Here is a 14,127-nt window from a genome sequence, read left to right on the forward strand (position 1 = left end):
CACGTGGGTCATCATGGAGTATATACAGCCCCTCAGAGCCCAGTCCTGTGCTAGGCTGAAAGGGTAGGACCTTTAAACAAACCCTGCCACTACCAGTGGGTGGATATGGGCCACTTGGAAGAGGGCATCTCCTTGGGCAAGGGAGCTCTTTTCAGCTGAAGTGGACCCAAAGGAGGTGACAGCACTCCCCATCACTGAGGTAGAGTTGTGCCTTGAGCAGGGCCTCTAAGTAGTGGATCTTTGTTTCCATTGTGAGACTTTCATTTGCATTGCCAATGTGAGTGTACTCATTGGCAAGTGCTTTCTCCTAACTCAGCCTCTTGTTTTGTTGGATTCAAGATAAACGGCATTTACAAGATTGCACAAAAAGAGACAGATTCTCAACTGGTATCCTTTCACTGTAGCTCTAGGCAGAGGCAGAGGTATAATATTGATGGTATCTTTGGAGCATGTAATAAAAGTCATGCCTGGCATTTCGGGAGATACATGAACAATTTATTTTACCCTCATGATATCTTTAAAGTGGCACCAGTTGACTTTTTTTGGAGCCAGAGTCCAAAGCTAAAGGCCACAATACAGTGATGGAAATCTCCAGTTACGTTTTGCTTGCCAGTTGTCTTTAGAGAAATCTTTCAGTGATGAAGATTCCAGATTTAACTCCCTTTTCCTTACTCCTTCCATCATGAAACTAAAGCTATCTTCCAGTTCACTCCAGCATGGACATTAAACTGTACCCCACTAACTTATATCTTGTACACCCAAGTTAATGACAAGAGCTGGGTTGGTTTGCCTTTTAGCGTTTGTTACTGTTGCATCCCAATGTTACCCTGAGCTGGCATTGACCAGTGACGGTCTCAGCTGCAGGGTGTGCAAAACCTGTCTCCATTTCCCTTCTTTCAGGTTGGAAAGCTTATCCAAGAAGCAGCTGGAAGAAGTAATTTGAAGAGAGTAACTCTGGAACTTGGAGGCAAAAGTCCTAATATTATTTTTGCTGATGCTGATTGTAAGTCAACGACAGGTCCCATACATGAACCAGCATACACCCTATGGTACTCTCTTTTGTATCTCCCCTTTTTATAGGACACTAGCAAAAGATCTTTGAAGCTAAAGGCAATCAAGAAGATCTCTAAAGAGAAAATAGTTTGATAATGGGGAAAAAGCACTTTTCAGTTGACGACTGAACCGTTTTCTAGACACTAATGAGCCATTTTGAATCTGTGAATGGGGGATGAGATGAAGGCTTGTTCAGTGGCATATGCTTAAACAGCAACGGTCTCAGCTGCTGAGCACCTGAAGGATAGTCTCTCTGCCTAGATACAATAAATCTGTAACTTTTCAACTGTGCCTGATGGCTGGTAGACCATTATAAATCAGTCCAACTTCATCAGCCCTGCCAGCATTTTCCAAACCCACAGCCCCTTTTCTGTTTAGTCAGTTCCAGCCCCTTCCTGCTAGTCCCATGACTTTCAGTCAGGATGACAGCACACGTGGGTCAGTTCGGTATGTGTAGTCCTAAAGCTGGGATGATTCCACCTTGCCAGTAGGACCTTACAGAGGCTTAGAGCAGTAACTGAGAAACCCCATGTCTCTAGGAAGGATGCCACCTGGGCCATTCTGCACAGGTGTGACCTTTCCGTTTTGAAAAGCTCTCCAGGTAAGGAAATCCCAACATCTCATTCAGTGATTCTTTTTTCTTTTTCTTCACATTTTGCCAGGCAGAGCTGCTTTCCCAGTTTCACCACCAGAGAGATCAGAAAACCGAAAGCAGATTGCTTGAATTTCAACCCCAGCTTGGAATTTGCAGAGTTCAGCTTTAGCTCTTTGTTAGTTGTCAAGAAAATCAGAATCCTTATGCCTGTTCCTCTTGAGGAATAGCAACCCCATCGCCCTCACATTGACTGATTCATTTATTCAGTCAGTCGGTCATTTAGCAACTAATGCATGTCAGATTAAGCTATTTTGAAGTGTAAGATAGAAGGGATGAATATGGAAGAGTTATCATATGATTTTACACAAGTCCATGTCAATCTAGAGGCAATTTAGTGTCTTCAAAGAAGACCCATTGATGTTACGGTTTAATCCCCCAAATACCAAACATACCGCTACAAGGCCCTGTACATTAGGAGTTGTAAATTGGCCAAATACAAAATATAGACATGTTTACCTGTCTAAACATTACACTATGTTCAAAACAAAAACTGCATATTAAAATACTGATTTCTGTGAAAATTGAGAAGATCTGACAACCTGGGGCTCATATTTATGCATGACAATGATTAAATATAGTGACTTCTTAGCGTCTCCATTACATTGCTCCATTACCACCTGGTAGCCTCATACCTTTACCTTGTCTGCCTAGCCCTGTGGTGTATTGGGGATTGAGACTCCTGTTATACCTGAGGTTCAGTCCCTCTGTTTGCAGAATAAGAAAGAGACCCAAAGAAGGGAAGTCGTTCAAGTTCACATAGCATGTCAGGGTGTAGTTAGAACTGGCACTAAGTTGCATTCCCAATCCAGTGCTATTCATGGTTATGTCCTGCAGTGAGCACACTATACCTGGGGCTTTGGAGAGGGGAGGGAGGTGGCTCCATAGATAAGCAGTGGCAACATGGCTGTTTCCTCTTGTAGTGGACTATGCTGTGGAGCAGGCCCACCAGGGTGTGTTCTTCAATCAAGGCCAGTGCTGCACTGCAGGCTCTCGCATCTTCGTGGAGGAGTCCATCTATGAGGAGTTTGTGAGAAGAAGTGTGGAGCGGGCCAAGAGGCGCATAGTGGGGAGTCCCTTTGACCCCACCACTGAGCAGGGTCCCCAGGTAGAAAAATCATAACCATTCCCTTTGTTTACTTAATTCTTGGCTGGCACAGAACTGTGTGCACTCTAGTAGGACCCAGCAAAGCAACATCTTTCTTTTCAGCTGCCTCGTTTATTCCCCACCATGTCTTCATGGCTGGAAATGTAGCCAGAGAGGGACTGCTTATTTCTTATGCTTCTCTTTCCCTTTCTAAGTTGTATCTCTGAAAAACTAAGGGATTACTGTTACTTTAAGAATATTCTGACCTTTGGGACTAAGCTGGAATCTCTCAGTTCTAAAGAAAGCCCTGAGTATGACAAGATGGGTCTCGACACTAGAACCCAGTCCCAGTCCTTCCAATCACTGAACTTTAGGACATCCCTACAGATACCACAGTCAAGGACGGTAGATATCTTTCTTTCCTAGAGCCATCTATCCTTTTATAAGCTGCCAAGGAGTCTGTCCAGCAGCCTGAACCAGTCTGGACATATCACTTGTAGCTTGTGAATGTGTAGGAAATGAAGGGCTGGCTCACTTCCCTTTTGCTGTATGGTTATTTCTTAATCTGAATGCCTCATGTACTGTAGTGGGGTGGGGAGGGCCACAAAGTCTCTCATAAGCAGCCAGACTACACTTTTCACCTCTGCAGGTTCACCGTAATCATCAAAGCATATTTCTAAAGGGAATTCTGGTTTTAATCTGTAGACAGGTTCTGAGACTTTTTAGAAGGAACTTGGACCAGCTCCTATATGGGTCACTAAAGCATGGGTTTTCCTGTTAAGGGACAACATCTCCTCAGTTTAGGGACTATTCAAGAAAAGACTGATGTTCTGGCTGAGCCATTCAAACTTGGGTGAATGTAGGTTTTTGTATTACTTACCTCTGTCAGTTTTGGGAGGAAGACTGACCTTATTTTTTTTGGACTAGGAAGCTAGTCCTTCACTCTTTACTGTTAATATTTTCTCTAAATCTAAAATGTAATAGGAATTCCTTTAAAACAAACCACAATAAGATTGGGTGTGTAGCACTATCCAAAGAGGCTGTGTGCCAATTTTTGCCTCTTTTTTACTATCAATACAACTTGCTAACTTACTCAATTATAAAGGTCAGTTTTCCCTCATATGAACAATGAATAGTAAATTAGCTGGTGTCTCCATCATTTTGAAACATTTTTCTGAATGTTCAGCTGGTACTTCTGATGAGGCAGTATCATCAGAGCAGTACATTTATTGGAATCATTGATAAATTAGGATTAACCATACAAAATTGCCAATTTTTTGTAGGTCAAAAATTGGTAAGTAACAGCAGTTTTAGATTTGACTGGGTGTAAACTTTGAAAAAATCATGTTTCCCACAGATTGATAAGAAACAGTACAACAAGATCTTAGAACTCATCCAGAGTGGTGTGGCTGAGGGCGCCAAACTGGAATGTGGAGGCAAAGGACTGGGCCGAAAGGGGTTTTTCATTGAGCCCACGGTGTTTTCCAATGTCACTGATGATATGCGGATTGCCAAGGAGGAGGTATCAAATATGCTGTTCTTACAAAAGCCACATCTTTCTGGGGATCGTTTCTAGAGCATTTCTAGTGGATGATATTAGAGTTTTAGCTCTTTGTATTTTACATATATTCATTTTGCAATAGTAATGAACATGGCTATGAAAATTCCAGTTTCCAGAAGAAAAGTAAACCAAAAGACAAGCAAGCTAGGTGGAGGCCAGGTGACATGCTGTATGCTTGTGATTATTTTTAGCCAACAGAACAATCAGAATATCCTACCATTGACCTCAACAACACACTGGCACTAGTTCAGTTCTCCTAAATGTGGGTCACTAGGATGTTAACCATGAGAGAGAATACACTGAAGCATCTTCACATCTGTGCAAGAGAGGGACCAGGAGCAAGTCAGCCCACAGTCCAGAGCATTCAGTTCTGGAGCAGGGTTTGCAGCATCATGGAGGATGCCACTTCCTCTTCTCTACCTAAAGAAGACACCCCTAGTATACAGAGTGGAATCAAGTGATGCTGGAGAGGTTGGGGAATTTGGGGATGTTAAACAAACACTAATGTTAGACTTTTCTTGCATAATCTTATCCTAGGAAAGGCTGGGAGATTTTACAGTTTTGTACTGCTAAACTTAAATGTCATTTAAGTAATCAAGGCAGAGTAAACGTGCATTGAAATGTGGAAAGCGGGTAAAAGAATGACAGAGCACCCATGTTGAGTCATACTATCTTTTTGCAGATCTTTGGCCCTGTTCAGGAAATTTTGAGATTTAAGACGATGGATGAAGTTATCGAAAGAGCCAATAACTCAGACTTCGGACTCGTAGCAGCCGTCTTTACTAATGACATCAACAAGGCCCTCACAGTATCTTCTGCAATGCAAGCTGGGACTGTTTGGTAAGATCAGAGTCAGTCTTGTAACAAATTCCACTGGTGGTATAGGGACCAGGGGGAAATAAACAAGTATCTTCTTGGAAGGATGGGGAATACCAAAAGCAATCAAACTTCACCAGAAAAGGGGTACAGTCTGTACTGCTTAGATCCAGAAATCAAAGTAGATTTTAAATTACAAATTTTTCCTCTGGAGGAAAGGAATTTAAAAATCAAACTTGTAAAAGAAATGCCATGCCAGTCAGATTCTTTCCGTGTGGCCAAACTTTACATGAACTCACAGTAACTATGTTTTCTTTCAGGATCAATTGTTACAATGCCTTAAATGCCCAGAGCCCCTTTGGGGGATTCAAGATGTCTGGAAATGGGAGAGAAATGTAAGTCTCAAAGTTGCTGATGCCTGCAGAGAAGTAGATTGCAAATATCAGCACAAAGCAGTGCTTTACAAATAGTTTAATTATCTTACACACATCCATTCATTCAACAAACATTTTGTTGAGCACATGGTACTAAAAGCTGAGTACCACTACATGTTACAGAGATGAATGAAACACAATTCCCTTTCCCAATGTGAGAACAGAAAAAATTACTGTACAGGAAAAAATTCCCTGTAATAAAGGCTATGATAGAAGTATGTTAAACATTTTGTCAGTACAGAGAAAAATTTTTGACTGGTGGGGTCAGAGAAGACTTCACAAAGGAAGTAACATTTTTTTCCTGGAAGTAACATCTAGAAAAAAAACCCACTTTCCCTCCTTTTGAAAGAAACTGATCTATATTTTCCAAATCCTGTGGCTCACAGAGGAAACCTGTTTCATGCCCATTCCCTCAGCCATTACTGAATGCATGTTCCTTTGAGCAAATGCCTAGTTCACAGTTAACAAGTATTGAGCATAAACTGTGTACAAAGCACTGCGCTTGGTCTGTGGAGGAAGATGCAGGCCCTTAAGGCATTTAATATGTTTTGGGGTACATAAAACTAATAACATTGAAAGAATCAGAGGAATCGCAGAAAAGACTGAAAAGCAATGGAGGAGCTCAGGGATAGGGAAGATCATTGTGAGCTGGAGAAGTCTGGGAAATCTTTAGATGTGATCTGCTACAGGGGTTTGAATCAGCCTTTCAAGAAGAGGAATGCTTGGATCGAGAAGGGGGAATATATTTTCAAGGATGGTGAGCAAAGCAGGGTAGCAGTGGGGGAGAGTGAGTAAAGGTATTGTGGTAAAAACAACTGTAGTGTTGGTGGGAGAAATGCAGTGAACCAACAAGACAAGAGCAGAGGATTTACATACTGCAGATAGTTTCACTGGTAATCTCAAGCTCCCAAGCACTGAACTATAAAGTAGCTATAGCTTGGAGATTAGAGCAGTTTCTAGAATCACACTGCTCGGATTTGAATCCTGCCTATATTACTACCTGTACAAGCTTGGACAAATTCCTTAATCTAAGCCTCAGTTACCTCATCTATAAGATGGGAATAATTATACTACCTACCTCAGGGTTACTGTGAGGATTGAGTGTAAGAATTAAGTACGCAAACATCCAACAGAATGTCTGGCAAGCCTTCAGAAAATGTTAGCTGCACTCATAACATTAGTCATCAAGCAGATTAGTGTTATATAGATGATCCCTCTTTTTCTTAACCTGTAACTTTGGCAGAAGTTTCCCTAAATCTCAGCCGGTGTCACCGACTTCTGTTCTGTATCAGGTGATGCCAGGGAGAAGCTGTTCTCACTTGAACCTTTTCTTCCGGCCTTCAGTACCCCTCACTTACTTTACAGCCAGAACCTATAGCCAATCTGGATCATATTTGTTCAGTTCTTAGTATTCCTTCAGCTTTTACAGAGTCTTCATGTACTCCAGGTATCTCTTCATTTGCTTTTGACCTTAACTGTCTGCTTCCACTTTTCAAGGTGCAGTCCGCTTCTTATTTCATTTCCTTCCTCTATGTCTGTGCTCTCCCAGTCTCTGAAATGCTGGGGGTAGTCACTGGCTCTGGGAATGCTGCTTGCATTGAGTGTTTTGTTACAGATCATTAACAGGGTGAATCATGAGCATAAACTATACTTTCAATAAATGATCGCTGGTTGATGGAGCATAATCCCAGGTTAAGCCGTGGTCCCTCATCATGGGCAGGCTTGTGACATTAGCTGAGTCTAGTCTATTCCCATCAGAAATGTTCTCCTTGCCCAGAAAGATGGTCCAGGAGACAGTTTGGCTGTATCTGAACCTCACATAACGGTGCCCAAGAGACTGAAGAACCATTTCTCTCTACTTGTCTTGCAGGCACTGTGGTGATTATACCTTCCCAGTGGAGTTAAAAAATAATTAGGAAATGCTGTTCTTTGATGAGACTCACTTCATCTTGTCTAGATTGCATGGTTTTTTTTTTTTTGGTTTTTTTTTGTTTGTTTTGTTTTGTTTTGTTTTTTTTTTGGTCTCTACTTACCCCCAAAACATGTTTTCTCTTTCTTAAATGACGCAGAGCGACAGAAAATGCTTTCTTGGTCCCCAACTCTTCCACCTCATTTGATATAACCTCAGAAACTCCACTTAACCCTCCATCTAGACAGAATTGTTCATCTCATGGTCTGCAAATGCCATGCAGCTTTGGTCCCTGACAGCTCCCTGTCTATCCCTAAGAGGAGCAGAGACGTGAAGTGGCACTTCCAGAAACATCTGGAAACTTCAGGGAGGGCTGACCTAGCCCATGAGGTCTCCCCACAGAGAGCTGCAGGGAGGGTTGCCCTTTGTAGGTTATCTGATGGGCTGCCCTCTTAATTCCCAGGCTCAGAGACAAGCTTTTCTCAGGTCCTCCTGCCCACCGAATTCCGCCTGTTTGACTTCTCCTGTCCTTTTACTTACTTCCTCATCAAACTCCCCTGAGATAAGGGGTGGCAAAGCACAAGCCATAAAATGTCACAAACTGAGGAGATGGAAAGAATGCTGTGAACCTCAGCATTTTAAAAACTCAGGACACTGGCTTTGAAAATGAGAAGCATTGTTAGATAATCTAAATCAGGGCTTGTCAAGTTTGTGTGTGTGTGTGTGTGTATGCATGTGTGTGCACGCATGCATACAGAGAAGTCACCTCCAGTCTAGGTGATGGTTTTGTTAAGCATGTGTATCTAGGGACCCACTCTCAGAGATTCTGAGTTAGGTGATCTGCGATAGGACCCAGGACCTGCGTTTTTAACAATCTTCCAGAATGACTCCAGTATAGATCACTGCCCAGGACCCACAGAGAAGCACCTCCATTCCAGCAGCGTTTTCCATTGCATCACACACCCAAACACTGGAATCCGCCAGTCACCCTCGGAAGCAACCTGCTTTCTAGTGACCTGCTCCCACCCTCCCTCTCAGTCCCCACCACCTGCAAGCTCCTCTGATGCAGGTGGTCTGGAGACCTTACTCTGAGAAGTGCTGCTGCAAGTCAAGTTAAACAGCAGGAAAATATATACCCTAAACAGAAACTCTTACTTGTTTTATGAGCGAGTCTGAGTGATTCCTAAAAATGGCTGGCCAAGAGCTACCAATACTGACAGGTTACCTTAAAGCCTCTAGGCGTGCCAAGTTTGATTTTTCTTAGGGACTAGAACCTAGTCTGCTGAGAAGCAGGAATATAGGCTTCTAAATGTGATTGTGCCTTGCTGTATCTTCCTGCTGTGAAAGTGACCATGTAGAGAGATTGGGCTGCATCAATAATGATATGCATATCTTTTGTGCATCAGTGGGCTTCTTCCCTGTTAACTGTATGTGCCACAAAATTTAACTAGAGTAAATAAATTTGAGACAGAAATTCTGGAACAAGATGGTGAAATTGCTTAAGAACCCAAACTTCAGGGCTTAGTGACCTTTAAACATTGTTTCCCAAAGTGTGACCCAAATGATCATCTATCTCAGTCTCCTGGTCCCTCCCTAGAGCTTCTGAAACTGAATCTTTGTGGGGTAGTGGTAGCATTCTAGAATCAACAGTTGAAGCAAGCTTTTTGGGTGATATGTATGCTGAGGTTCAGGAACTGACTGGAGAGATGACTGCACCAAGAGGATGGCAGTGACTCAGCTGGCATCTCTTAGCTGGTTCATGGCAGAGCTGAGTGGGCACTCCTGTCTCTGACCCCAGCTTCAGTGCTCTTTGTCTCCTCCATGCCTTCTCAGTTGTGCCACTAAGACCTCTTACTGGCTTTCCTTCATGTCCTGGGCCCAGAGCAGTTCTTTTCATAGCAGATTTGAGTCCATTTCCCCTGTGCACAGATTGCTGCTCAGGACCCAGAGAGGAGCACCTCTGCTCCAGCAGGGTTTCCCATTGCATCACACACCCAAACAGTAGGATCCAACAGTCACACTTGAAAGCAACCATAATCCCAAGGTTTCTGACTCTGTAGACTTCCTTACATTTCTCACAACCTAGTTAGAGAGTCACATGGGAGTGAAGTGTGGCTTGGGACCTGCCCCAACAAGTGCATGCAAAAGCCAGGAAACAAGGGAGTAAATTCACTTCAAATGGGATGCACATGGTGTCCGTGATGAAGAGACACATTCAGAATTGCCCAAGGACAGGAAAATGACCAGAGAGAGCCAAAGCTGAGCTGGTAATAAAGAGACTCTAGGCCTGGATGGAGTTAATGAGGGAAGCATGAAACGAGTGGGGCGATTTCAGTGGGTTTCTCTCATTCCTCTAAGCGAAATGAACTATACCGACAAGAGAACAGCCTGCTTGCCCCAGTCTCTCGTTGGCTGCCCTCTGTTGTCCCTGTCAACTCAGGTGCCCATGGTGCTCAGAGGAGCTGCTGGCAAAGCCACTGGAGCCTTGTGTAGGCCATGGAGGCTCCTAAAAGGAACCCGAATGAATCACTTACAGCAGGTCTCTCTTGTAAAGCCCAGCCACAGTAACTCATACACTGACTTTCAAAAGACAGCCTTTCTTAATCATTTAATCCTTTCATATTCAAATATATCTCCTAAGCGTTCTTTTATTTTTTCCTGATCTCGAAGATATGACGAAGATATGACAGCAGGGTAGAACTAGGGAAGGGAGAGTAGAAAGCTTGTGCTTCCTCCTTCCCTCTTCACTTCCCTCCCTCCGTTCCTTCTTCCCACCTTCCTTTCGTCATCAGGTACCTTCTTTGTGCCTGCTGTTGTAGGTATACCCAAGTTTGGTGGAAGGCAAAAAGAAAAATCAGTAGGATACAACTCAATAGGGAAGACAGAGATATTCAAGCCCTTTGTCCTCCCAGTGTGTTAAGTGTTGTGGCTGAGGTGTCAACAAGGGGCTATGTGAACAGAGAGGACTAAAGAGGAGCTCCACCTGAGGCTGTTGGGAAAAGCATCACCGAAGAGTGACTTTCAGAAGAATAGAAGAAAAAAAGTTGTTATTTTAAAGAAAAATAGTTAGGAGAACATACTTGATTTATATAATGAAATAGATAAAAGGAAAAAAGGCATTTAAATAAGGTGAAAAGAACAAGAGAATAGAGAAGAAATGTGGAGGAGGAGGAGCATTGTAGTAAGCACCCAGAGGGACAGGAACACTTAGACATGTGACCCGCTCCCACCCTCCCTCTTGGGGGAGGAAAGCACACTAGGGTCCCAAAGAACTAATACTGAACCAGTGCTGCCTTGTAGAGAGAGGCATGGCCAGGGTGTTCAGAGACCTGGGCCTGGTCCCACTGCTGCCCACAGCACTCAGCCTCTCAGGACAGCCTGGGGTCGTTTGTGTGCCCTCTGGCCAAGGCTGACAGTGGGTCTCTGAGTAGTTGAGAGTCATTGCCTTTCTGTGCAGTATTGTGAAAACAAATCACCTTTTAACTATAAAAACTACTCATGAGATGACAGTTTCTCTGACCCTCAGAGGAAGGCTGGGCTGCCCATACATGAGGAATTTTTACATGAACACCCCAGGACTTGCTGTTCGCAGGTGATAAACTGCACCTCCTCGGGACTCCCGCTGCACTCACATGCAGCTCCCTGGACTTCTGGTATCTGACCCGGCCCATTTCTGTGTTTCAGGGGAGAATTCGGCTTGCGGGAGTACTCAGAAGTTAAGACTGTGACAGTAAAGATCCCCCAGAAGAACTCCTAAGAAGGCCAAGAAGGAAGATGAAGCTCAGCCTGCACGTCTCTCCCTCTCTGCTTTCTCTGAGGGCCCAGCTCTCAGGAATACAAAGTTGAGCCACGGTCCTTATTTAAAGATTGAAAAGATAACATGTAGGTCAGGCAGGTCACTGCACAACTAAAGCCAACCAGCTGGGTACAGTTTATTGGCACTCTGTAAGGGGCCACCTTAATCATACCAAATATTGGGGAAAGTGGGATAAAAGGAAGAGGAGGAGCTAGCAGACACTTCCGGTAAGTCTTTCTGGAGCACAGGATGAAATAAGGGAGCTGTATTATTTCATGCCTTTGTCACAAAGAACTTTCCTCTTAAGGAAAGGTGACCTTTCTACTGTCTTAATTTTCCTCCTTTCAGGCCCTCTTCGCTCACCCACCCTCCCTCTCTTCCAAGGAGATCTCAGCTGAGCTCATTTTGGGGCAGATGTTTGGGCCGGGAACAATTTTCCAAGGTTTTAAAGCCAAATTACCATTTCATGTTATCCGTTTCTCAAAGCAAAACATGAAATGGTTTTAGCTAGAGTCAGACCAGAATGAAAATGCCAGAAGCTGGTACACTACAGATGTAATAAGTACCTGGGATATTCCTGACCCAGTCTGGTTTTCTTTTACACATAAATAACATGAATGAAAAAAGATTGGGACAATAGAGATTGGAAGTCATCATGTGCAGTTCACAGCTTCTGAGTTTGCTGCACAGTTTTGGGGTGTCTCTGTGTGTATTCGTGTGTGTGTGTGTATTTGATTCCTTCCTTCTCAGTTATTCTGGAATAAGGCAAGGGGTGGGTTGTTTTTCATAGCTAGATAAGATCTTTTCCAAAATTTTTCTTAGAACCAACCAAAAAACAATCCAGGTAGGCCCAAGAGTTTGATAATGCTGGATGCCGTGCAGGTATCATTCAGTTTCTAATATTGGGCAACAATTACTATTAAATGAATTATTTCTGTAGTTGGAATCTGTAGCTTCTTCTTAACCTCTACACCAATACCTGCTATTCCAGTGCTGCAGGTGTGATTTTAGTCTGTCATACTGTACCAATGTGCCCTACATCTATTGGAAGTGACCTTGGAATATCTGGCCAAGCCGAGGAGTTTCCTTTTCCATTTGCCGAGTTCCACTGTGCTAGGACTGCTGTGCTCCACCGAGCTCCTCTGTCACACCCAGGGGCTCATCCACATACCATTCTTGCACCTCACTGAGCAGGCCGTGGCCTACAGTGTCGGGGGAGTAAAGCAGGCTCGCCTCCCTTTCTTCCCAACCACATACTCTTCTGCTTTCCGGTGACTCCACCAGTTTGATGTGGGAAGTGTTAGCTTCCTTTCCTTCTATCTTTCCAGCTGTCAAATCCAATCCAGTCTCTAACCTAGATACAGATCATTTATTTAAAAGTACCAAACATAACCTAGAGTATGTGGAATATGGGCAACATATGTCTAGCCTTCTGTATTTAACGATTTTCTGCTTCCTAACCGTACCAGTTTTCTATTTATAACTCTTATCTATCCATGATGTTTTAAAGTCTCCACTTGCTGTTATTTACAAATGACAGTGCATTCAGCAGCCCGATGCCATGAGCCCTGACAGATGCCATATTTCTGAGTGCTTCCATGTGAATGCCACCCTCCTCCTGTAGCATGTGTCCAAGTGGACATAGCCACTAACCAACTAGTTACCTTTGGACTGCAATATAAAATGTGAAAATGAAGATTTATTTCTTTTAATTTACTTAAAAAGAAACCTCCGTGCTAGCAATAAAGCATTTATATTGTGTACTCCGTGGGATTGTTTGGCTGTATTTGTAAGTCTTTGTGTCATATACTGAGTCTGTTTGGGTCCTTCCCTCAGCTGCTGGGTTTTTCATCTGTGTTGCTCTCTTGGGTAACTGAGCAGAGGCCCACAAGGGTATTTTTACAGAATTCATTAAGGTAAATGGTATTCAGGTAAACAAAAACCTTGTTTTCCAACACTGTTTAAAATCTGTGTGCACGTGTAGTTTGGCTGGCACGTAAGTATAACCATGTATGAAATATATGAAATAACAAGTTTCCTTTAGAATAGTCTCCATGAAAACAAATGCAGAGGAGTCTGTAGGGTCTGTTTTCACAAATGTGGACTACACACCGCAAGCTCACATTGCTGATGGCATTTCACAGTAGCTTTATTTTTATTTACCAAAGTGAAATGAAGTCAAAGGCTGATAACCTGATGAAGTATTTTGCAGCTGTAAAAGAAATCTGCAAGTGGTGACTGTACTACTACCAAGATTGAGCTTGTTTTCTCTCAGTGTGTTCTCAGAGTTGAGCTTTTGAGGAGTGGTTCCAACCCTTTAGAACCGCACATCTCCCCACCTTTCCTCCCAACCTTTGGAATCTCCACCCAAGTTCCAAACAAGTGAGACAAAAGCTAAACCTAATGTCTTAGCCCCAGAGCAGATCTCGCTTGGGTGATGAGACGCATTGCTGTGGACTGGGGTTCACTGCTCTGTTTGCCAGTAGCTTATCTTTCAGAGAAACAGATGGAGCATGGGAGAATGCAGCCCCTGCGGCACCAGATGGAACTCTGAAATAGAAGATGCGGGACTCCCTGAGACTCCACCTCGTGTCCTGTCCATTGAGCCATCAGGAAGAACATGAGAAAGTCCTGGACATGAAGTAATCATTTGAAAGTCTTTTAGAAAGGTGCCATTGTTGCATGTATAGATAGCAGGAATCGGGAATCCGATAGACATGCAAAAACATTTCTGATAAAAGGAATAACCTACAAAGGCAGAGAGGAGAGGCCAAGCTCAGCATACTTAATATGACAGTGAAGAGATGGGCTGGCAAGAG

At 43.3% G+C, this 14,127-nt stretch overlaps 1 protein-coding gene across 2 annotated transcripts in view; it reads left to right on the forward strand.

The window, feature by feature from the left end:
* Window positions 1–13,071, forward strand: part of ALDH1A2 (aldehyde dehydrogenase 1 family member A2) — a 121,134-nt gene extending 108,063 nt beyond the window's left edge. For both annotated transcript variants that reach the window (XM_017896437.1, XM_017896443.1), the window contains 6 exons: window positions 901–1,003; window positions 2,629–2,813; window positions 4,150–4,314; window positions 5,036–5,193; window positions 5,490–5,564; window positions 11,197–13,071. In XM_017896437.1, coding sequence (XP_017751926.1) covers window positions 901–1,003; window positions 2,629–2,813; window positions 4,150–4,314; window positions 5,036–5,193; window positions 5,490–5,564; window positions 11,197–11,269 — 759 coding nt within the window. In that variant the 3' untranslated portion in view covers window positions 11,270–13,071. The remainder of the gene's footprint in view (window positions 1–900; window positions 1,004–2,628; window positions 2,814–4,149; window positions 4,315–5,035; window positions 5,194–5,489; window positions 5,565–11,196) is intronic.
* Window positions 13,072–14,127: the final 1,056 nt, after the last annotated feature.

Source organism: Rhinopithecus bieti, unplaced genomic scaffold (genome assembly GCF_001698545.2).
Source record: "Rhinopithecus bieti isolate Rb0 unplaced genomic scaffold, ASM169854v2 scaffold_947, whole genome shotgun sequence".
In the NCBI taxonomy this organism is placed as follows: domain Eukaryota; kingdom Metazoa; phylum Chordata; class Mammalia; order Primates; family Cercopithecidae; genus Rhinopithecus; species Rhinopithecus bieti.